General features: G+C 38.4%; 3 protein-coding genes across 3 annotated transcripts; 2 read left to right on the forward strand and 1 right to left on the reverse strand.

The window, feature by feature from the left end:
• The first annotated feature begins 1203 nt into the window (after positions 1–1203).
• Positions 1204–6652, forward strand: bco1 (beta-carotene oxygenase 1). Its single transcript, XM_018677589.2, has 11 exons — positions 1204–1506; positions 1605–1733; positions 1845–1974; positions 2425–2572; positions 2661–2811; positions 3251–3471; positions 3664–3921; positions 4016–4121; positions 4242–4336; positions 5734–5845; positions 6100–6652. The coding sequence occupies exons 1-11, from the start codon at positions 1443–1445 to the stop codon at positions 6246–6248; spliced, it is 1563 nt and encodes a 520-aa protein (XP_018533105.1). The 5' UTR covers positions 1204–1442; the 3' UTR covers positions 6249–6652.
• A 2676-nt stretch (positions 6653–9328) lies between these two features.
• On the reverse strand, positions 9329–13699 carry pkia (cAMP-dependent protein kinase inhibitor alpha). The gene is made up of 3 exons (XM_018677588.2): positions 13591–13699; positions 11230–11407; positions 9329–10068 (listed from the first exon to the last, which is right to left on the reverse strand). The coding sequence occupies exons 2-3, from the start codon at positions 11378–11380 to the stop codon at positions 9989–9991; spliced, it is 231 nt and encodes a 76-aa protein (XP_018533104.1). The 5' UTR covers positions 11381–11407; positions 13591–13699; the 3' UTR covers positions 9329–9988.
• A 1394-nt stretch (positions 13700–15093) lies between these two features.
• Positions 15094–25116, forward strand: zc2hc1a (zinc finger, C2HC-type containing 1A). The gene is made up of 10 exons (XM_018677584.2): positions 15094–15247; positions 15923–15996; positions 17590–17706; positions 19377–19403; positions 20718–20859; positions 21117–21259; positions 21724–21823; positions 22019–22094; positions 22583–22687; positions 23311–25116. Exons 1-10 carry the CDS (start codon positions 15229–15231, stop codon positions 23396–23398), a joined length of 891 nt encoding a protein of 296 aa, XP_018533100.1. The 5' UTR covers positions 15094–15228; the 3' UTR covers positions 23399–25116.
• Positions 25117–25200: the final 84 nt, after the last annotated feature.

The raw sequence follows: 25200 nt of genomic DNA on the forward strand, positions 1-25200 counted from the left end.
TTCACTTAACTACCTCAACTGAATGCCTATTCCTAACCCTTACAATAACTTTCCTAACCTAGACCTAATTCTAACCCTAACCCTAAAACCAAGTCTTAATCCTTGAGCAGCCATTTAAACTTGTGGGGCCCTTACAAAGCTCACTGTTACTGACTTTGTCTGACATTGCTAAACAACCTTCCAAGAAAAATACACAGTATGTGATAGTGAGGGATATGTTATCCAGTGATGTAAGGCCATAAAGCAATATTATAACCTTGCTTGCCAAGGAAGATAAAATGAGTTACTTAACCCTCCTATTATCTTTGGGCTCAATTTGACCCCATTCAATGTTTAACGTCTCTAAATAATCTTCAAAAAACTTTAGAGCCCTAACCTAACTTTGTAGTTGTGCGAGAACCAAGACGGGAGAGGGGGGCACATCATCATCATCGCGAGAACTTTGATATTTCCCACGCTGTGGGGGCTGGAAAATATGGTTCCCCCGAAGATATTGATAGTTCACACAACATGGGGTGGAGCAAACATTTTATAACATTTTATATGCTTGCTCCACCCCTATGTTGTGCGTGCACAGCAGCCTTCTGAGCCATTTCTCTTAGTCCTTGTCATACGTTTTGATGACAGAGAAACAAGCAAGGCCGACGAGAGCGTGACAAACTCGCAGCAATATGGGATGTATGGGACAAGTGGGTTATTTAAAGGGCTGTTTAAGTTGTTAACAAACACAAAGTACCTGACACATAAACTTGGCTAACAATTTTAGTTAGAATAATTCTCTGGATGTTTAAATTGCTGGGGTCAGATTGTTGTTGTTGTTTGTTTGGGTGACCAAAAAACTACCAAACAAACAAAATAACAGTTAATGCGGTATTGAACTCTGCAACCTTACTCAAAATATAAGTACCAATAAAAGTGGATTGCAGATTACACAACATGGTCAGTGAAGCCAAGGTGCAGTTCAGAGGTAAACACTTTAACAGGAACTAAGCTATCTTGTGGAAGGAAAAGTAAAATCGCTATATATATATATATATATATACATATATATACACATATATATATATATATATATATATATATATATATATATATATATATATATATATATATATAGTATATATATATGTGTGTGTGTGTGTGTGTGTGTGTGTGTAGGGATCCACCAGCAGGTGAGAAAAAAAATAAAAAATCAGTGTGTGACTCAAGATGACTGACAAGGTAGATCGATGTCTATGAAGCGCATTTCGCCGAACTGAGCTGCAAGGCATCGGTGAAATCTTCACGGAGGACGGGCCGTCTCTACACAGAGATAAGATAATACACCGTTTGCCAACACCCCTAGCGAGACAAGATCTTTAAAGGGAGTGGTCTCCACAGCTGTGGGACCAGAGTATTTATTCAGACACCTCCAAGCGTTCCTCACTGCACTGTCAGCAAACATGACTACAGACTTCTCTAAGAACGCAGTGGAGAGGCCGGAGCCTTCTAGGGCGGAAGTCAAAGGTAGGTCGAGTTTTGACACTTTTGAAGGATCAACAGATGCACTGACTTATATTACGTCGCTGAGGGGTTTTGTGGTTTTCTATTTATTCTTCGAATAGGGAACGTTCCCACCTGGCTGCAAGGCACACTGCTCCGCAATGGCCCCGGTATCTTCAGTGTGGGGGAGACCAGCTACGACCACTGGTTTGATGGGATGGCCATCATGCACAGCTTCGCCTTTAAAGATGGTTGGTCGTGCAGTTCTTGTTTGAATCAGAAACCCTGCAAAGCCTTGTTTGCTTTACTTACAGTTGTGGCTCTTTGTACTACAAATACAAATCTGTTTTCTTTTCTTACAGGTGAAGTGACCCACAGAAGCAGATTCCTTCGAGGTGATACCTATAAGGCTAACATGGCTGCAAACAGGATAGTTGTGTCTGAAATGGGGACAATGGCCTATCCAGACCCAAGCAAGAACTTCATAGTCAAGTAAGTATACTCTTCAGACCAATATTCTTCTTTCCCTATAGGGTCATTATAATAGTCTCATTTGTATTTTGTTATAAATATATAATAGTTGCAATATATTTTATTATATTATATTTTATATTTTATTTTATTTCATCATACTAATTTATACAACTTGAAAATGTGATATAATTCTTCCTTGACATCTGCAACACAGAAACAGCATGTTGCAGTTTTGAGAAATTAGGGTAATCCAGAGAATGAAAATGGTTTTCTAAAGGGTCTGTAATATGATGATAATTGGTCTTTTGTGTTGGAGAAACTACCTGCTGTTTCCATTCCTGCTGTGGATTTGTCACTGAGATGCAAATAGCCCCCTCATTTCTGCAGGACCCACAGTATGAGGGAATTAGGTCTCTGTTGTTGGGTAATAATCTACTTCTTTCTCTAATTTCCTCCCCTACTCTTCAGGGCAATTACCTTTCTCAACCACACAGTGCCTGATTTTACTGACAATGGTGCAAGCAATTTCATCAAATATGGAAACGACTATTTTGCCACCTCCGAAACTAACTACATCCGCAAGATTGATCCTGTGACGCTGGAAACTCAGGACAAGGTAAAACCATCTGCTGATCATGACTACTGTCAACACACAGTGAAGAGAAGAGTTCGTTCCAGAGCTTAAGTGTTACTGTTTCACATAGGTGGACTACTTGAAGTACCTGCCTGTAAATTTGGCCTCGTCCCATCCACACTACGACAAGGATGGCAACGCCTACAACTTCGGAACTTCAATAGCAGAGAAGGGCAAGACTAAATACACTCTGTTCAAAGTCCCTGCAGCTTCAGAAAAAGGTATATAAACCCCATAACCTGCTCTGCTTTGTCCCGTCTTCTCAGTGTTCTCTCCTCTTATCAGCTGTACTTTGTAGAGGATGTGAAAAGTTCAGGTAAAATGCAAGATTATGCAAATGCATAGGCAAGAGGACCAGATAAAGAACAGCCTTGATGAAATGTTCCTGCTGCTATTGGTCCCTTCTTCAAATATGAAAGCAGCATGATCCAAACTTTCTTACTTAAAAATGACTATTTTGGCAGATTATTTTTTAGATGTAAATCTCAGAATGAATAACATTAGTATGTCTAAAAGTCCAGTTCCTACATGTCTCATAGGAGCACATTATTTAAATGCATCTTTATAACAATGCAATTATACACACATCCATGTTGGGCATCTTTTTTAAATTTATTAGTCTCTTTTTTTTTTTTCTTCTATGGCTTTTTACCCTTCCAGACAAAGGTAAGAATGCCCTTGCATTGAAAAATGTGGAGGTGGTGTGCACGGTTCCCTGCCGCTCCATGCTCACACCCAGCTACTACCACAGCTTCGGCATGACGGAGAACTACTTCATCTTCATTGAGCAGCCTCTCAAACTGGACATCCTCAGGATGGCCACCGCGTACATGAGGGGAGTCAACTGGGCGAGCTGTCTGAAGTTCTGCCCCGAGGAAAATGTAAGGGACTGTTGCTGCCTGTGTATTGTTTATTGTTATGTCATTCTTTTTATTCATGCTACTGAACTAATCTAAGTATGAGGCGGCTCTAGATACAAGTCTACCAGTGTTATGAAGGGATGGGACTTACTCCAAATTTCAATTTTTAACGTTTCTGTGTCATGTCTTTTCAAATGATTATGTCCTCATCAGACTCTGATCCACCTGATAGACAGGAAGACTGGCAAAGAAGTTGAGACAAAGTACTACACTGGAGCAATGATCGTCTACCATCACGTGAACGCTTTTGAGGATGATGGTCATGTGATCTTTGATGTGATTGCATACAAAGATAACAGCCTTTATGATATGTTCTACCTGAGCAAGCTGAAGGAAAACCCTGGGTTCCATGACGAGGCTTATTCCAAACCAAGCTACAGGAGATTTGCACTCCCCATCCATTCAGACAAGGTGGGATATTCTTTTTTTTTTTTTTTTAAATGGATTTCATCCTGAAGTTTAGGGAAGATGTTTCTCTGTCTCACCATTTGACTGGGTTTTGCAGGGCATTGCAGTTGGAGAAGACCTGGTGAAGCTGAAGTACACGACAGCCTGTGCTGTGAAGGAGAAGGAAGGCAAACTGAAGTGCCAGGCTGAGGTGCTCTGTGAAGGTAAAACCAGTGATTCACTTAGAGCAAAGAAAGTAATTATTATTCAAGTTGTATTTCTTACATTGTCTCTATAAGAGTAAGTCCATACAAATATGAAGACAATCATTTTATTTCCATCAGGTTTCGAATTGCCCAGAATAAATTATGACTTCAATGGCAAGAGGCAACGGTTTGTCTATGGAAACTGTGTGGAGGAATCTGCACTTTCAAAACAGGTAATGTTCCCTATTGTTTTTAATTTTGCTACAACAGAACAGAACTTGTGAGAACATCCGGTCTCATCTCATAAATGTTATTTGCCAAGAGAGACCTGAAACTTGCAGACTCTTGACGTACAAAGATTTTAGATGCAAGGCTATTGGGAAACAGATTGTTCCTGGAAGCATTGTTATTACAGAGTTTGGAAACAAATTGCAGAACTGAGAATTACCAGCTGGCGCAACAGAAGGTAGGAAACACTTTGTTGAAGTGTGAATTGCCAGTTGCGCCAACCAAAACTAGACCACTTCGTGACTCTGGCTGTAATCCCCACATCCTATCCATTGGGCATACTTGTGCATCAAGGTACCAGAAACAATGGAAAGAAGCAATAAATTCAGTGAGGCCTCAAAGTATTGTTACAGTGGTCTCATTCAAGAGATTCCCTTGAGTCTCACTGCATATCCACAGTCCAGAGATATTATGTTTGTAAAGAGGAAGGAAACATCTTGGTTTAGACAATTAGATATTTTTATTAATTCCCACTTGACATGTGACACAGGAGAACTTTTGCCGATATGGATTTTACACTGTGTAAAATTAATGAAAAAGACAAAAGGCAAAAACATCAACAAAAGTATATCAACAAAATCTAAATATACATATAAGCATTGAAGGATTACAGGATGGCCAGGATTACAACTTGCTACTCTGTAGCACTAGGAAGTGTTAGCATTTTGCTGATGGTTACTGACTTGGCCCACTAATGATAATGAATCTGACCTGTCACTATGACCGAAGTCAGTCCAGCTAATTCTAAGAAAAGAGTTGGTGCCAGTTCCTTAATGTGTGCGGCCTACCAACAAAACTGAGATGATCTAATTTACAACTTTATAGCTCTTTTTCAAGTATATGGCTTTTTAGCTGGGGCAAAGTACTGTGTGTGCATGGTGCTTGTCTGCAAGATAAGCTGTTTATACAAGGTTCTGTTTATTTAAAATAAAATGATATGTAAAGGGTGAGAGGGGAAATTATTTGGCACTTATTTTGATGAACTAATGATTAGAAATTGTATATACATATATAAATAACATATACATGTTTTTTAACTGCTTGGAAAGGTTTTTTGTAATTATTAAGTGTCAACACTGTCTTCTGCCATGTCTATAGATACACAGCTTCTGAGTGTTAACACTGCACGTCAGATTTAGTTAAGAGTGCTAGTTTTTAATCCTTTATTATGAGCTAAATGTGTTGTTTTGTACAGATTAAGCAAAAGTGTGCCTAAATGAGAAAACTAGCGCCCTTCACTGTGTCTGACAAGCTGTGATAACACTACACACTATGATCAGTATATACAAAAATCAAGTAAAAGTGGGTCTTAATCATTTTTTCCTCTCTTCATTTACTGAAGATTAGCAAGTTTGACACAGAAACCAAGGAAATGGTTTACTGGAGTGAGGACAACTGCTGGCCATCAGAGCCGGTGTTCATCCCCAGACCAAATGGAGAGTCAGAAGATGATGGTGAGAATACTGTGTGGTGGGCATGGACATTGCCTGACATGCATTTCTATGTTACATATGCTAACATATACTGTATCAGTACAAAGGAACAGGAATACCAGTATAAAAAGATAAGATTATGTCTCTATTGGCAAGACTGTATATTAAGTGTATTTTGAAGTAAATTTGAAAGCCCGCTATCATCTGATGTGATTCCATAGATTTTTGATTTTCTGCTTTGAATCCTAATTACACCCTCTCCTCTCCATCTGCAGGTGTGGTTTTAGCATCAGTTATCAACTCCAACCCAGGCCAGTCTTGTTTCATCCTGGTTCTTGATGGCAAGACATTCAAGGAGGTGGCTCGGGCATATGTGAATACTGAGCTCCACAAGGATATGCATGGATTTTTTATCCCGCAGTAAAATAAGTCAGTCATTTATTTATAAAAAAATAAAATAATATCCCTTTGGGGAAACTGTTCCCAAATAATTTGGCACAGGAATCTATTTAAGCATTGAAAAACACACTGCAGAACAGTGTCATTTTTTAAACCAAATTGTAATGAGGATCCACATAGTTTCATGGACTGCCTCATCCCTGTAAATTTAAAAACATTGCATCAAAACAAAAATGTTTGATGTATTTAGTAAGAAAGGTGCAGATTTACTGATTTTGTGTGGATCAAAATGTTGCTTATGCATGTATATATATATATCAGTGTTTATTTTGTAGCCTACATTACTCTATTGTACTGCTATGACTGTCATTGTACCATTTTACTTGAATTTAAACTTTTGACAAAAGAAAAAAAATGTCATATGTCTGACATGTATTTCCATTCTTTAGTTTAACAAAATTATGAGAATAAATCCAACCAACACTCCAAAACTGGGACAGTCATGGTGTGCAATTGTGGTTATATGTTGTCTGTATATACAGTAAGATACTATCCTTTGTTAACACAGCCCCTCTGTGTAAACAAGGTGGTCTTCACCCAGTACTACCCATTATCTAACCTAATAATACCTAACCCCAGTAATCCAAGATAACTCACAGACAAAGTCCATTCAGTCTGTGGCCCTGGGTTGTTTTAGGTACAGCGCAGAGGAATTATTTGTGAAAGACAGCTTTTTTGTATGAAAGGATTTATTGTATTTTCAGCTTCATGGGCTTTGTGATGAAAGATTATATACTGTATGTTAGTGAAAATATACAGCACACATGTAGGATCATAAAGGAAGAACCTTGAAGTTTTAATATTTAAACTGTAGTTACTTACAAGCTGTTAAATGCAAATTATTGAAATCTTTTCATTGCAATGATGGCGAGGGTGGAGCACAACACGTATCATATATCAAGATGACACTTGTGGTTGAGTTCATGTTGTCAGCTCTTTATCACAACTCACAAATGAGTGTCATAAAGAACATGTGGCATATTAAGAACAGATCCCACCACCCTGATTACTAGCTATAAGCTATTACTGTGTGTAATGTACTTTATTTTATTCAGTGTGTATTTGTAAAATCCTGTTCATTACATCACAGAACTTTACACAGAACTCTATCATTTACAAAACACAATTGGTCTGTGATGTAGTTTTTTCCGTGATGTAATGATAGGTCTTGTGCCACTAGAGGGAGACAAACACCTCATATACTCAGCGCTCTCGTCTGTGAACGGGACAACACACGAGAATTTATTTTGAGACTTGAATTTTTCCCCGGCGAGATTTAATTGCACATCAAAACTAACAAAGTTGTCAAAGTCAAATGTGAGGGCATTATACAGTAAGTCAATGACAACACAGTTGCATGACTCATGAATGAACTGCAGAAAATAATAATAATACTAAAACTACAACGTGATCATGGGTGCGCATGGTCACCTACAGTGCTGGTCATTAAATCACACTATACCTGACTCAATATCTTGTAAAATGTTCCTAACCACTCTGACAATTAATTTCAGATTTAGATGTAACATTTTTCTATAATTGACAAGACAAATTAAACAAATTAAATGATCAGATAATGTCACTGGATTAAAAAATATATACATAAAACATGTCAGTGTCGTACAGCATGAATTCAAGAGACATTTTTAGAGTGCATATCCACATATTTGATCGGTATAACAAAACAAGGTCTACCATAGCTAGCATTATAGTATTGGGAGGGGTGGTTCCTTCACAATGAAAAGAATGTTAAAAATGGGAATTGAAAAAATTAGCCTGTAGTCTGTAACATTACAATCTATAACCCTATAACCTACAGAACATGACGTGTGTGCACATATATAGATTCATAATAAAAATAATAATAATTAGAAATTACACACTAGTGTACTTCAGTGCAGTCAGTATTGCGATTTCTCTTATCTTCAGCAGCAAATATGTCTTAACACCCACTATAAACAAATCATATTTAAAAAACACAGACACACACACAGACACACACTTGGATAGGCTAAATGGTTGGCAGTGTATTTATCTAATGTTGATTAATTGGGACACAGCAATTATATACTTTACTTTTTGTATGTAGAATATGTAACCTTTACAGTTTATACTTAGGAGAATGGCAAACTCCTGCATCCATTGCCACAGACGACAATGAGAGGGAAAATTAATACAATTTAACATACTTAGTAACCAAACAAGACTTAGTTTTACATAAGATGTATGACAAAACATTAGAAAAAATAAATTACAAAACTATTAGCAACCATCTGAATGACTCTGAGAATGGAAGGTTAATGGCTTCCTTATAGAAAGTTACAAAATATTCACATTTTAAATCATAGGTAAATCTTCAGTGAGAAAATAACTTCCCATGTATATGTAAAGACCTAAAACAAAACCTTTATACTTTACACGAAACCTTTAACCCTCATGTTGCCCTCTGGGTCAAAGTGACCCGGTGGCCGACAATGTGCCTTCATGTGTGTGGGTGTGTGTGTGTCTGTGTGTGTTGTATTAGTAGTAGCAGGATTTGTTGTTGTGCATGGCATTCATGATTCTGAAGCGGTTATCTTTAGTTTTTGAATAACAGTAAGAAGAAAAAAGTATACGGAATACGAAAGGCAACGGGGGGATTAAATATAAAACCAGACATAGTATAGGTGACTTGCTTTGGCAACAATATAATTTTTAAATGCTGTACTCTGAAAGGAAAATATTGCAGACACTGGCTACATTTGTGAGATCTTGCAGTGGACGCCAAAAAACCTTGTGGGTCAGTGTGTAAGAAACAGGAAAGTCAGTCAGAACAGTGTTGCAGTCTTTTGATAAGACTTATGCTTTGATGACTGAAACAGGAAATCAATATTGTTTCTAACGCAGTAACAAATGCTCTATGTCCTGTGGTATGGCCTGATTAGAACAGGTCCCGTCAGACCAATCAATGTAATGACAAAATACCAGACTATAACAATATTTACCCAGTAGTCAGTAGTGTCTGAGATAATATAGTGCCTCCCTTGACAGTTTAACTTGAAACACTGGAGTGCAGTTGTGAGAAATCCAACAAGCCTTCCAAAATATAGCAGATGCATAGAGCTAGATTCATGTCCAGCCCAAAATAATAATAATAATAAAAAAAAAAAAACATTCCAAAAAAAGTCATTGAGGGAGATTGGAAGTAGTTAACAATGAGCACAAACAGGGAAAGTACATGTGTGCAGTCACTGATGCAGTAAGAGCAGAAGAAGAGTGGGTGTCAAATCACTATCCCAGGATCCTTGAATTTTTTTGGCCACACCTGTAGTGATTGATTCGAGGCATGTGAGGGAGGGAAGACAGAGTTTTAATTCCGTGGAAACGCTTGCGCCTGCTCCAAAATCCTTCCTCTCAGTGCCACTGACAGACACACAGGGCTGGTTTTGGTTGTTGACGTCATGGCGCGTTCACCGTCCATCATCCATCACATCCAATCTCATATCAACAACCATAATAAAGGAAAGGCAGCAAGGAAAGAATGCTTTTAAGGACATTGAAATACACCCAAGTGAAACTGCACTGTGGTTGCCACATTGATGACTTCCTGATGGTGGGATGATGGCAGTAGAGAATTTGGCTTTGTGTGTTGATAGTCAATTGATGCAACTGGCCAGTCAGAGGCTAGGCATTCAGGCAGACCAAAAAGAAGTGGTCTTGAGTCCACTACCCTTTGCCCTCACCTTGAGTCTCTTCTTCTTTAGCTGGAGAGTCCTGGCTTTTCTCAGCATCTTCTCCCTCATCACCTGACAGACCGAGAGAAAGAGGGACAGAGAGAGACAGACAGTTTCATGCATAAGTTACTACATGTGAAGTCAGTGATGCAAATGAGGTTGGCTGAATCAGCAAGGAAGTTACCATGAAAACAGCACGAAAATAAGACACCAAGGTAGAATTAGCAATTAGAGTCAACTCACAGCAGATATAGAAATAGACAGAGTGGTCTAGCTGAGGAGAAAAGGCTTTGTTTGTTATTTAATTTGGGTAAGGTATCATATTGTATTGCTAACTATACAATAGCAATATGATGATTTATACTTTGTCTTAATGTCTGCACTGTAATACATCATACAGGAATTTAGTGGAATCAACTAATCTTTTCTTGTTAGCTTAATGGAATTATGCAGTTTTTTGTTATTTTCACGTTAATCCATCCATCCATTTTCTTCCACTTATCCAAGATGGGGTCATGGTGGCAGCAGGTTAAGCAGGTATCCCAACATCCCTCTCCCCAGCAATGTTTTGCAGCTCCTACTGGGAGATCCCAAGGCATTCCCAAGCCAGATGGGTTATGTAATACCTCCAGTGAGTTCTGGGTCTATCCCAGGGTCTCCCTCCAGATGGACGTGCCCAGAAACCCCCACCCAAAGAGGCATCCAAACCACCTCAACTGGTTCCTTTTGACACAACGGGAGCTGTGGCTCTACTCCGAGCTCCTTGTCTTAGCTATATGGCTGAGCCCAGACTACCTGCTGTGAAAACCTAAGATAGTTTGTGTGTGATCAGCTCTTCTGATTGGGAAATAACTTTTTAGTGACAGATTTCATTTGTATGTTTTGGAAGAAGAGGCAAAACTCTTTGTTTACAATGTAATATTAAACATAAAATGTTATATTTTGGTGTCTTAGGGGGCCACTTTTATGTGTATAACAAAATAAATAATATAACTATCTAACTATCAACAAATCAAAATATATGAAAGGCATTAAAAATATCCTTGTGGTCTATGAAGTTTTGCACAAGTGCATGAGGACATTTAAGTAAGTTCACCAGTTGTACAATTAGATTTCATGCTTTCACCCTACAAAGTTAAAGTATTTTTATCAGTAGTATTGCAACAAGCTTTAATATATTAATCATCCACTTAATAACACTGAATTTTTCAATTGACCAGTGATGTTTCTCACCTGATTTGTTGATATTGAGCTGTGCCAGACTCTGCGACAGGTCAGTGGGTCCCTGCGCTCCGGGGGCCCCTTGGATTTCATGGATGGCGTTCCTGCGGCCGGACCGTTGAGAGGCGATGAAGTCCTCGTAGGTCGCCTCCACATCCGTCATCGCTGACACACCTCACCATAGCAGGACCTGGTGCGCAAAGGTAGCACAAACTTACCACAAGCACAAGTGCACATGGACACACACGTATATTAAGGTACGCTTAATATTTTAGGAAAATGAGTGAGACGTAGCAAATTTGTGCTGTTATGTTGAGACGAAGAAAGTGACACAGTGGATTACTCATTCACTCATTCAATACTTCTTATCTTATGACCTAATCCCTGATTAATCTATTTTAATCTGTGGGTAGGATAAGGGCGACTCCATTGACAAAGCAGAGACAAATTCTGTAGAGGGATTGAAAACACAAATGAGGGTGTTCTTGAACAAATGCAATGCAGCGACCAAAAACACACCCTCAAAAGGGTTAATTATGGTACAGTGCTGTATTCAAATGTCATCCCACTTGAAGTAAGCATGGAGCATGATGGGAGCTGTGTTGCCACAAAGATTTAGGTTAAACCCCTCTGCTGACATTCTAATATCAATCTGTCTGGGTGAGGCTGCCCTTCAGCACTGAGTGGGTCCTGGCTTCCCTGCCCCATTTCCACTAATTAAAAACTGTCTGTGCAAGATTTTTTTTTTTTTTACTTTATCAGTTTTGAATATCAGCACTTAAACACTTAGAAGCTGGAGACTGGAAGAAATTGCAAAAATGACCTCAGCTCCCACATCTATTTGTGGATATTTCCAGAGCCTCGCAAGCTGTGATTGACCGTAGCTATTTTTGGACGCTTCCTCTGTCATCATCTGAGCACACTCCCACTCAGCTGTCATTCTCAAAATTGTGTCAAGATGGGCAAGACCCAACAGATGTTGTTCATGCACAAACAGCAGGGTCAACAGACATAAGCATGACTATGCTCAAACAAGAGGACAGAGAATTAGTGCATGTTCTCAAGTCAAACACTGACGCTGAGTCGAAAATGATAATGGGTTCTGAAGATATGAAGATCTGCATGACAAAGACTTTCCATAAGTGAAGTGAAGTGAAGTTACAGGAGCAGCTCTCTTGATAAAAAATAATTAGTGCTGATTAGATATGAAATAGATAATCTGCAGTGTTGAAGGCTCATTTTTTTAATGGGAAAGCTTAACGCTTACAGGAAAATTATAGCTGATAAATCAGGCAACTAACCAACACATATAAATCTAATAGTGTGTGATAATTTGTCATCATTAATTCATTTAGTTCCCTTGCACCTGCAGGTGAACATAGATATTTTAGACTGAAGAGGTGGTTTCATTTGTAGCTAAAAGTGACAGAACATTCTTAACACGTGTTTCCTATGCTCATATTCTATGAAATATTAATTGGCAGTTTACATTATTTAGTCAGACTGTTGCACCCAGTGGAACATCAGCAGTGTGTATGTGGAGCTCAGGTGGTCTGAACAACAATATATCTAGCACAGAGGCAAAACAAATAATAAAGTCACTTAATAATACAACAGTGCACTCTGCCTCATTGACTCAAAAGTGAAAAAAAAGAAAAGAAAACTTGGCTGCTCCTGCTCTGCAACCATTTGATTTGTCCTGTAGCCAAACAAAAAATTAGCAGTGAGTGTGGCAGTGGTGGGGGGCAGTGCAGGAATAGAGCTCCAGAAACATGTGCCAGTGTTATTCTAGGTGGCCTGGGCATAACTTGAACTGATGCCCAACTCTCTCTATTTCGCTCTCTCAGGCACTCACACACTCATACAAACAGAAGCACACACAATACTCCTACACTAATATCAGCAATATCTCAAAATCTTTTAAAGAGGATCTTACAAAGTATTTTACTAAGCATCTATAGACGAGAATTATGACAGGATTAGTTAAGTAATTTATGAAATGCCCTTTCCCTTAACCTGAGCTGTCTCTAATCCATTGAAAGCCTTTGTTAGAGTATAGTCTAAATAATTAATTTCTTCTAACATTTATCATCTGTATATCAAATGTAGTCGTGTGCAGTGGGGTCCTATAGTAAATCACTTAAATTGTTGACACAGTAGAGACCTAGCCTTTGCATCAACGCATGCCATTAATGGAGCAGGATCGACACGCTCTAGCTGATAATAAATCAACAGCTATGTCTTTCTCTGATGACAAAGACCTCATAGAGTTCAGTAAACGCAGCCTGCGCGGATATTAACGTTACACATGGAGTTAGGACGCACGCCACGCATATTCTACTCCTACAATTATTATCATTATCTGCAGGGTACCTGTTTAGGTTAGAGGGCTTCCGAATATTCGCAGGGGTCAATCACATCAGCTTGAATACCACTTCGGCATTCCCCGTTGCGCTCAAGAACGAGGATTTACCCACGTCAAGTGACGGCAAGAATGCAACCACTTCCGGGTAAAATTTCAAAATAAAACCCTTATTTGTATGCAGGGCTTGGAATCAAACTTTTGTACCACCACCAGCCAAAATGTCAAGTATGTCTAACCAGTATTACAGGATTTCCATTATCCAAAATATTGTTAGTGTAATGTGTATATTTTTACAACACTGAATCACTAAATAAACTATTAGAAAATGGCTGTTATGATAAATCTATCATAGGATATTGTAGTATAACCAAACTGATAAATAAATTGATATAATATAATATAATATAATATAATATAATATAATATAATATAATATAATATAATTAGAGTCAATCATTTATTCTTTTTTGACAAGTCCAAAAGAAGTTGGATTGTCCTCCCTCAGATGACAGAAAGCACACTCTCTAGACACTCTAGTTTGCAATAAAAGCTAAAAGGTCAGATGTCAGAACAAGACAGGGCAGTTACTTTATATGTTTGGCCTGTGTGGGTGGGTGGGTGTATGTGTGTGCGCACGCATGTGTGTGTGCGTGAGAGAGAGAGAGAGAGAGAGGGAGAGAGAGAACAGGGATCTTATTGTGATGAATGCACAGAGGCCACAGCCATTCAGTATCACATTTACTGTGGTCTCATAGCATCTGGCTGTGAATTGCTCCATTCAGCTGGCACATGTGCTCAATATGCCAAACTTGGAGCTTCAGAGTGCTTGGGGTAACAAAGACAACAAGATCATACACTGCCTTCATTATTTCAGAGCTGTGATGACAATCATCTCTAAACCCACCTAACAGTAATTACACGTGTAAAAAAAAGCTATTTGTGTAATCAGTAAAAACACAACTCTGGTGTCTTTGATACGCTCCCAATGATACCCAGTGGTATCTAAACCACCTCAATAATGGTGAGATACTTCAATGCCATATTTGGGAATAATATTAAGGGCATGAAAACAGGGGGGGGTTGCCTCCCAGGCTCCACCTGCTGTTCAAAATACATAGTACAGTACCGTGCAGTAACAACCAATGGAATACTCGGATGTTGGGACATGAAGCGTCATTAGACAAGCCAGTTGCTATTGGTAGCCAAAGATCAGTAATGCCAAGATAGTTCACTTTCAACTCCAGTCTGTAAAATAACTTTGTCTTTTAGGACGGAATAGTGACTGAGACGTTAGAATGGCCTGTAAGGACTTTGATTATAATATCCCATACTGTAGAAGAGCTAGCATAATTATGAATAAATGATAGCTTGAAGCATATGGTAGCTGATACATAAATTAAGATAATTTATGCAAGATAAAGATGTTACAACACCACTGATAACTTTAAAATACTCTAAACATTTCTATTTTCTTCATATAATGTTATTGCAGGTCAAAAGTAACAGGTAATGTCAAGAATTTGAGACCTTTTGTCTGCATTTTCGAGAAACCGGAAGTATACAGGAGTGAATCATCTCATTTCCTTGCTGCTACTTCTGGCCGTTTGCAACAACAGAAGCAGCAGCATCAGACAAGGGATAACAGAATGATGGAGGAATTGGAAGGTAAGAGAAACAACGGTCTATCTGTATTCTAGCTGTTTGGTGTTAAGGTGGAATCCAGAGCCTCTGAATTCCCATCCCTTTAATTTCGGGGAGTTAATACGGCTTTCGCTCGCCAGTTTTCCCAGCGACCTCTTTTTTGTTTGGGATTTAGCCCATGCAATGCTAGGTAACGCCAGGGCCAAAGATGAACCTAGCCTCTGACTGTCTCTGTATGGGTGTGATCCCTACATTAGCCACCGTAGCTACTCAGTGCTAACATGCTGCTAACTAATAAAGCTTTAAATGAATAAAACCGCTGTATTGCAAGGACCCGTCGGGTGTAATTTTTCTTGAAGTGTGCTTTCCATTATACAGACACCTCGAATACATAAGCTACGTTTAAAAATCTGCAACCTTAGCCACTGTCCAGCTACCACTGTCTGTTCTCAGAATTTGGAAATTATTGGTGGAATCTGTGTAAATGTGACAAACCAAGGGAATAACATATGACTCAGTGGTTGGGGTCATTGTACCAACAAAACTAAGCGTTAATCACATACCAAATATTGATTGTGTCATCAAAAACCCAGTGCTTTCTTACACATGATCAGTCTGCCAGTAAATCAAGGGTCCATTTCTGCTGTCCTTGACATTTAACCTTCTTCACAACACACAATTGATCTGTTATTTTTGCAGATGGTGGCGTTCCCCCAGCTGAGGACCTGGTTCAGTGCAACACCTGTCAAAGATGGTTCTTCCCTAAAGTCCTGGTAAAATATAATCTCTCTGGTCATCATGTCTACAATACTGTGTTATGAGAGCAAACCCATATAATGAAATGACTTGTACGTATTTCAACCAAAATTGGTCTTTGGTCATGTGATCAATATATTGTGTTAAACAGAGGAATTTGTTGTTTTGAGCATGCACTAAGACATGCTGAGGTTGCTGTGTTGACCATGTTTTCCACAGTGATTATCAGCTGACAGGATGTCAGCTGTTTGGATAATAATTTGTCATTGGCTACAGTCCAAATAGCCAGTAGGGCCCTGTGAAGAGCTCTTTATAGGAAAGATGAAAGTTTGTCAAAGCAAATGTGTGAAATTTTGGACTACATGATTTAAAACTCTGACGAAGGATCTAGTGCTCTAGTGCTCAAATGTATTGTTGACAAATATAAGTCTAGAAGCGGTGCAGATAGGAGATAATCGTTGCTATGAAATGGAATTTGTTACTAAGCAATCAAACAGAAAAACAAATGCCACATTTCAGCTATTACAGAGGGGTCACTTTAAACAATGATATTGATGCACTGAAATGACTTGTGACACATATTTATTATTGACTTACTAATGTGTAAAGCATTTTGTATATGACATATATGAGTCTGTTTACTGTAGTAGTTGTACACACACAGCTGAGAGTTTGCAGGCTAGGTAGCTAACTAGCCCCTCAGCTGCAGCACATTAAACAACGTGTTAAACATACCTGTACATGTCACCTTGGCCTAGCAAGATACCGGTGTGGTCCTCACTCTTCAGTACCACTAACAACATAGCTATTTCCATCACCGTTGTCAAAATACCAAATGACAGAATATCTTTTAGAAGTATGGTATTTGTCCTCCCAGTGGAGTTACAGAGACTTGTAATAGTCTGTGCTAAGGGGCAGATGCAGATGATAGGCTTTCTCACACACTTAATGTTGCTTTTTCTTTTGTTACCCATCTGCAGATAAAGATGATTGCAATGCATTTTTATTACCACAGTTTTTATTTTTATTTTTTCATTACTTTACCACGTTAGCATGACTAAAAGATAACAGACTTGGATTTTACCACACCAAAGCTACAGTGATTTCAATCAGTTACTGGAGCATATTGTTTTCCGGTAATGCAAATATAACAGTTTGTGCACTTACACAAGCACTTAGCCTCATTACCTGACAATGACTACATTAATGCATGCAGCACATTAGTGCATTATTTTTGTTGGCATCTTTCTGTGAGGGGATGTGTGCTTGTGTCTACGTAAAGAGGTTAGAAGGTTTGCAAAATTGGATGTAGCATTCAGTAGATGACTGGTGTTATTTGTGTCTGTTGTTACACAACAGTTATGTTAATCAGATTTATTTTGAAACAAGTGAAATTAGTGCATTATCTACCTTGTAGTTGTTACATAAGTCATATTTGTCATGCTTTTGCCTCTTTGTTTTTCCTCTTTCAAAAAAAAAAAATACAGTTAGGATAAAAGAAAGGTACTAATCTCAGATAATATCAAGTGTTTCCAAAACATATAGCAACAGATGTAAGCTTTACGGTGTGTAGGTATTGCACATTGTGCATCTCTTTTCTCTCTTTACAGGAGAAACATGCAAAAATCTGCCAAAAGTCAGCGACCAAAAAGAGAAAGGTTTTTGACTCCAGTAGACAGAGAGCAGAGGGCACAGACATCCCCACGCTCAAACCCATCAAACCAAAGGTAAGGCTACACCTGAGGGTGGGGATAGGAAATCCAACACAAAATGTCCAAGAGAGTTCAATGTGATTTTTAATCGGAAGAAAAAAAACTATTCAGTCAGAAACTGATGCTGTTTAAGCTGAATTTCACGTTGCCACTGACTGTCATATACATAATTATCATAAAATTATCCACTAATTGTTTATTTTGTTAAAGTGACATTTGCCTACTTTCATGATAAAATGACTCATCTAGCTTTAACCTGAGGTCATTCATTAATTTGGCATTCCAATTCAAATATTGTAAGAGAAATTAATGATTTGGATAGTGCTAGTTTCAATATAATATTCCATATCACATGTCAAAAAACTGATTTCCAGGCCACATAGCTCAGCCTTGTTTACTCTGGCTCATGTGAACAATTGCAATGACTACATTCATCTTACAGTGTCAGATCCCTTCACTTTTTGCACACTTTATTGTGTTGTAGATTGAATTGTAAATTGATTAAATTGCAGTTGATCACACCTAATGCAAAAATCTCTCATTTACAAAATTCAGATCCTTAATTCAGTATTTTGTAGGCCCTGGTTACCGCTTTGAGTCTTATTGGGTAAGTCTCTACAAGCTTTGCACACCTGGATTTGGACAGTTTATCCCATTATTCCTGGCTGATCCTCTCAAGCTCCGGCAGATTGGATGGGAAGCACCTGTGACCTGCCATCTTCAGGTCTCTCCACAGGTGTTATATGGGGTTTAAGCCTGGGCTTTGGCTGGGCCACTCGAGGACAGTCACTTCAGTGTTGTCTCGCTATTAGCTTTGGGTTATCATCATGCTGAAAGGTGAACCGTCGCCTCAGTCTCAGGTCACATGTACTCTAGAGCAGGGATTCTTCAAGGACCTCTCTATATTTGGCTGCATTCACTCTTCCTGCCTCTCTGTCCCTGTGCTGTGGAGAAACAGCACCATAGCGTATGCTGTCAGTTCACAGTAGGGATTGCATTAGCCAAGTCATGAACTGTACCCGGAGTTCATCAGGCATAGTGTTTGGATTTCTGCCCAAAGGGTTTAATTTTTGTCACGTTAGACCAGAGCATCTTTTTCCTCATGCTCGAAATCCTTTAAATACTGTTTTGCAAACTCCAGGCGGTCAGTCATATGCCCTTTACTCAAAGAGGCTGCTGGCTGGCCTGATCAGTAGAGTGCTGCTGAGTTGGTCATCCTTTCAGTAGGTTCCACCATCGTCATAGAGAACCTCCTAAGCTGTGTTAGGGTGGAGTGGGAGTGGTTTATACCCTTGCCCTGGCCGATGCTCAGGCATAATATTACTGCAGAGATCTACAAAGAGTTCCTCGGATTAAGATTTAAGAAAATTAAAGAGGTGTACATGACCACAATTTGGAGTTCCACAGTAAAGTATTGAGTGTAGATTGATTTCCAAAAATGGCAATTTCCTCCATTTTAAATTGAATCTACAATAGAATAAAATGTGAAGGGTTTTGAATAGTTTACATAACCAAGGCAGGTCACTGGAACCCAGAAGAGAATCAGCAATTAAAATATGATCAATGTGATGATCATTACAGTAGACTAGCTAATGTTTTGAATCTTTGCTGCCCCATTTAGGACATTCAGTATTTTGTGTTGGCAGATTATTTTCCAATGTAAACCGCTTTCAATTGTATTTCAGTCACAAAGTTCATCTGCTACTGAGAAAGTAAGTTGATTTGTCTTTTTTTTTTTTTCGTTTGTCCTTTCTTTCTTTACACACTGATGAAGCCCAAGAGCCTTTCACTCACAATTTCTGATGTTATAAATAGTGATTTCTTTGCTTTGAAATATTGTCTTGAATAGTCTGGAAGTGTGTCAGCTCATACTAGTGGTATTAATTTAGAAAGAAAAATCACTTTCCTATCTACATTCCTCAACTGACAATATTCAGATATATCCCATTATATTTTCATTTGATTTTACTATTTCTATTTTAATCCTGTCTTTTTTGGCTGCACTACTATAATTCCTTCGAACCTTTCATAGATTCAAATTACAATTACAACTCACCTCAAAACTAGAGAGCCTAGTATACAGTATGGCTTTATCTCCCTAGAGAAGTCTCAGGGCACTAAGGGTCACTCTAAGTAACCATGACTTGCTGATCTTTTTGTACCCAGTTTGAAGTTTGTTGCCTGCCAGTTGTCTTGACTTTTAACTTACTGCTGCATACTAACTCTTCTAAGTCTTCCCACTGGAATAACAGCATTCTTAGTGGCATGAACAGGACACACCTGCAGTTCTTATAAGGTTCTCTTTGTATCACATCTTTTACAATGTAGAAGAAATAACAAAAATGCTGACTGAGGTGTCAGAATGTAAAATTATACAGAAATATGTCAAGGTCAAGTTCTTGAGGAATGAGCAGTAGACTGAGAGTAGTGCACAGTTGGAGGGAATTATGAAAATTTTGCTTCAGTTCCTTTTAAATCATCTGTCTGTCAGAAAAACACATCTAGTATACTTGAAGATATAACTGTATAGGAGGAAGTATGAAGTCAGTGGGCTATCATGTTTTCACAGACACCCAGTGAATAATCAGCTTTAGATAACTGCCAGTTTGGGAAGAAAGGGCACAGTTTTAAAGCTTAAGGGCTGGATAGCAACAGAGTTCATTTGTTCTAAGAGTAGGAAATATGTTATTAAGAGCTGCATTTAATAAAACCATTACAGGCCTAGATAAGAGTGGAATAAGAACTGAGTCATTTGGTTTAGCCAAGAGATTATTTTCAGTTACAGCTGGCTTTTGGGCATCCTGGTGACCCTTTGACATTTTCCTGCCTTTAGATTGTAGAGAGTAACTAGAGACGCAAAGAGTGAGAAAATAAGGTGACCTTATTTTCAGATTGTCCACTTGTTACTCAGCTCATCAGCAATGAAAACACTTTCAGTTCAAGTCATTATAGCACATCACAGTGGTAGGTTGGCTGTAGTGCACACAGGTTGGTGTAAGCATCCCGTCTGTGTTGCCTCCTGCCAGGCAGAGCCCCCTAAGAAGCCATCCAACTGGCGCAAGAAACATGAGGACTTCATCGCTACCATCCGGGCTGCCAAGAATCTCACTCAGGTCATTAAGGAAGGGGGACCATTACCCCCACCTCCTCCTCCTACTTATGACCCAGGTAACACATAGAAGGAATGAAAAATTATTGAATTAACGTTACTGTTAAGAAACTCTTTATAACTGTGATGATAATAAAATTATACATATGGAGTGGAAATGACAAATCTCAAGTGAAATTGTACTTTTTAAAAATTTACATTCACAAAAGAAAAGAAAAAATCTGAGTCAGCTCTATATAGTGAATTGATGTTATTGCAGAGGATTTATTTATTACTGTCTACTGTATATTTTCTAACCACCTGTTTTGTCTTCAAGACTATATACAGTGCCCTTACTGTCAGCGGAGGTTTAATGAGAGCGCAGCGGAGAGACACATCAAGTTCTGCCAGGAGCAGGCTGCCCGTATGCCCAACAAGAGCAAGTTAGGAGACACCAAGAAACCTCCCAGTCGCACACAGGTACACATATGTAGAGGTTTTCCTGGGGACTGCATATGCACACGAATAGACAATTTGACCCCTGTGTTTTCCATTATAATGAGTAAACATTAAGAATTGGTCATTATGTCACTTGGGTTTTCCAGTATGCTGTTGTGGAGTAAATCTTTTTTTTTGTTTGCTATGGATCCATATTGCTCAGTCACTTTATAGCTTTCTCATATTTTCTTCCTCACAGCAGTTTAAAACTTCTTATTAGCCAAACTATCACACATTTACACACATGTACAATCACTGGCCATACTCCATGTATGGTTACATCTATTGTCAAAAAGGTCACTGTATAGTGATACATGGATTATGTATTCTATTTCATGTCTCTGGGTAGAGTGACTATGTTAATGCTTGGCAACGCATGACTTCCATATCTAATGTTTTGTATTGTTTGCTTGTTTATTCTGTGTTGCCTTCCTCTCTGTCTTCAGTACAAGCCTCCTGCAAAGAAGGCCAGTTCTCCAGCTGTGTCAACCATCCCTTCAGCTTCCTCTCGTTTACCCCAGAGATCAGGCCTTGCCCAGCCCACCGGTAAGACAGTACAGCTGTGCTGTCTATCGTGCATCTCACGGGATACAGTGTTCAGTTCACACCACCCAAGTTCTGTTTATCTGCTACAAAAACATGTTTTTCTTAGGCTAAGTGTATTACATGGACTACAGTAACACTCCTATTGTTTTGTATTACTCTTTCATTATTTCTCTTATTCCCTCTCTCTCACTCTAGGAATTCCCTCTAGTAAGGTCTCATCTGCAGGTTCAATGAGGAGTAATCCCTCTGGCCTCACAAGCCCTCCATCAGGGTCAGTCATTTTCACATACATTTGGGTCAGAATAAAAACCATATTTTTGAGACTAAAAAAGAAATTGATTAAACTTTTTCACTTTTTATTTTTCTATATAGTGTCTAGACAGGATTATTTAATTAATTAATATCTCAACAGCACAATTAACTTCATGATTACACTGCAGGTTACCTTTGTAGAGTAGATGAACATATGCATGATGCATAATACCTCACTTTAAAAAAAATCCTTATGCCATTTATTTTGTTATTTCTGCTATCTGCATTATCTTTTGTGGACAAGTGTGTTGATATAAAAATATTACCAATTCCATGATTGACTGAAGGCCTCATAGGCATAACATTTCAGTAGAAATGGTTGCAGGTCAGTAGCAGCAGATTCAAATGAACTTGAGATCTGTACTACAAACCCTGCCCTGCAAGTGGTTTGCATTTGACACACTCTTGTCTCTCTTCCCTTTTGTTTTTCTCTGAACCTCCTCTTAGTGTGGGAAGTAAGACGCGAGCAGTGAGTTCTGGCTATGGCTCTGTGAGGAACACTCAGTCTGGAATAGGACTCAACAAGAAGAAAGTAGATAGCTATATATCCAGGTGAGTTAACCCACAAAGATATTTGAATGAAAAACCACCATGCAGCTTTACTAAACTATCCTGACCTCTTTCGGTTTGATGTTGTATTGCATACAGCTGGTGAGTCTACTCTAGTCCCATTCAGTAACCTGTTTGCATAAACACAGTCTAGAATGAATGGACACTTGGTGAATTTTACAGTGTTTGCCTCAGATTCTTTCAGATTTACAAGTTAAATTTAATTAGATTATATTTTAATCTAGTTTTTTCAGGTTCCCTTAGTCATGACTAATTCATATCAGGAACTAAGGAATCTTTACAGCTCACAGTTATATTTTATAAATGCTTATGCAAGACATACAAGCTTGGATTGATTAGGTAATATCTGAAACGTGATAATACAGTCAGCCGGAGCCTAAGCATTTTTATGACCACACTGATATGCCTAACTATAGTTATCACAACACTAAAACATTTATTTTATCCACTTAAAGGGATTTCAAATTTGTCATTGTTTGTGTCACCGTCTACGTCATATGATACCCATGATACATTTTGTAACAGCTCTAAAGTATCATTTATAAAAAACTGCATGTACACAGATCCTAACCTTGCTGCTCGGTCATCTTTGTTAAATTTCACAGGAATGATAGTGATGGGGGGAGCGAAGTTGACAATGGTGGAATAAAGAGCAAGTTCTGTCACGCTTGTGGGACCAAGTACCCCTGTTGAATCCGCCAAATTCTGCTGTGAGTGTGGGGTCAGGAGGATGTGTATTTGATGGCTATCAAAAGAAGGATAAAAAGTAGAGGAAAGTAGGGATACACCGGCACTGACGCTAACATCAAGAGTGTTTCATCCAAAACTTATAAGAATCTTGCGTCCATCCATTATACCTTGTGTTTTCACACGTGGGTCTAGTTTCACAGCATTAAAGTGGAGTAATCGGCAGACAGCCCTATGGTGCTGTGTTTTCTTTTCTATTTATTGTATGGACAAAAATGGTTAGGGTCATGGTCGGTACATAATATCACATTTTTAATAAAGTCCTGCTGAATAGTGTACGAATTCTGCCCCTTTTCAGATCATAAATATAATAACTTACCTGGTATAAAGCTATATTAAACTGTAGGCCACAGGAACAACCCATGCAGTTCATTAACTGCTTTTCTCTTATGGCTGAATTTGCCCACAACATCACTGGTGTTTACACCAGCTCATAAACATTATTGCTGTGAAACTAGTCATCATGGAGGGATTAGGACTTTGTAATTAAAAAAAAATATTCTGGTAAAAAAAAATTCTTTTGGTCATGGGAAATCTTAATTTTCTTGTCCCCTCGACATTAGTTAGTAATATCCTCTAGAGCTGAGTCAGAATCAGCAGTTATTTCCTTAGAAGTAATTAAGGAGAGATGAGTAAGAGTTTAGATATGTGCTAAGAGGTGGGTTGTAAAACATGAACAAAGAGATAAAGGAAAAATCTTAAATCCAGTTCGAGGTGGATGCGCCCCTATATCTCAGTCCCCAGTCAACTGTGATTTGAAATGCATTCCTTAATCCTATCTGCCTCTGCTTCCTCACAAACAGAATATCTTACTATTTAAGTGCAATATGATTGACTACTGAAGAAAACAATGGTTTTCTAAAGGAAAAGTTTTGGAATTTTGGGAAGATATCACCTTAGTATGACAGGGACTAGTCCTAAAATGAACTACCGATTAAAGGTCAGTGCTCCCTTTACCGCCACTTTACAGGCAAAGTTTGTTTCCAGCTCTTTGTTACCATCCTTGGCCTGATATTTCTAGACAAATGTAGCATTTACTCAGTCCCTTTTATTCCCTCTCTTTTTATTCAATGAAATTATTTATTTATTTTCTTATTCCCTTCCATTTTCACCGAACGAACAATGACTGCATCTCTTGTTAATGTTCTACAGAATTAAAAATGTGTCTTTAATTTTTATGAAATCTGAATGCACCTGGATATGTTGCAGTTGTTTTGTTTCTTGAAAGTGTTGCTATTGAGTCAGTATTCAGTGCAGTGAGGTATTTAGGATCAAGAGTACAGTAACACTACAGTTATTTACATTTTAAAAACTCTGGATGGATATGCTTGACATGACATACACTATTTATGACCCCGCACAGTTTATTTACAAGTGGGACAAAAAGTGTGAAAGCCCTCTACCTGAGGTGCATTGTTAATGTTCATTAACCGCCAAACTCTTATCAGACATTTAATGGTGATTAATATGGCAATCTATGAGAAGTAATGCATTTGTTTCAAATTCCAAGAAGCAAACTATATTTATGATACATGACAGGAAATATTTGACTATACTAGACAGGTGTGGTTTCCTGTGCTGATTACAACAATTGTTAGCCTGGATACAGTTGTGCACTTAATACTATGTATATCCACCACCAATAAACTTCCACTGAGACAGCTCGGACTGAGTTATGAGAGTGTCTGTTGAAGAGAGATGATGTCTTAATTTAAGGTAAAAAGCACAAAGTAATACATAAGTTACTG

This window comes from Lates calcarifer, linkage group LG24 (genome assembly GCF_001640805.2).
Source record: "Lates calcarifer isolate ASB-BC8 linkage group LG24, TLL_Latcal_v3, whole genome shotgun sequence".
In the NCBI taxonomy this organism is placed as follows: domain Eukaryota; kingdom Metazoa; phylum Chordata; class Actinopteri; family Centropomidae; genus Lates; species Lates calcarifer.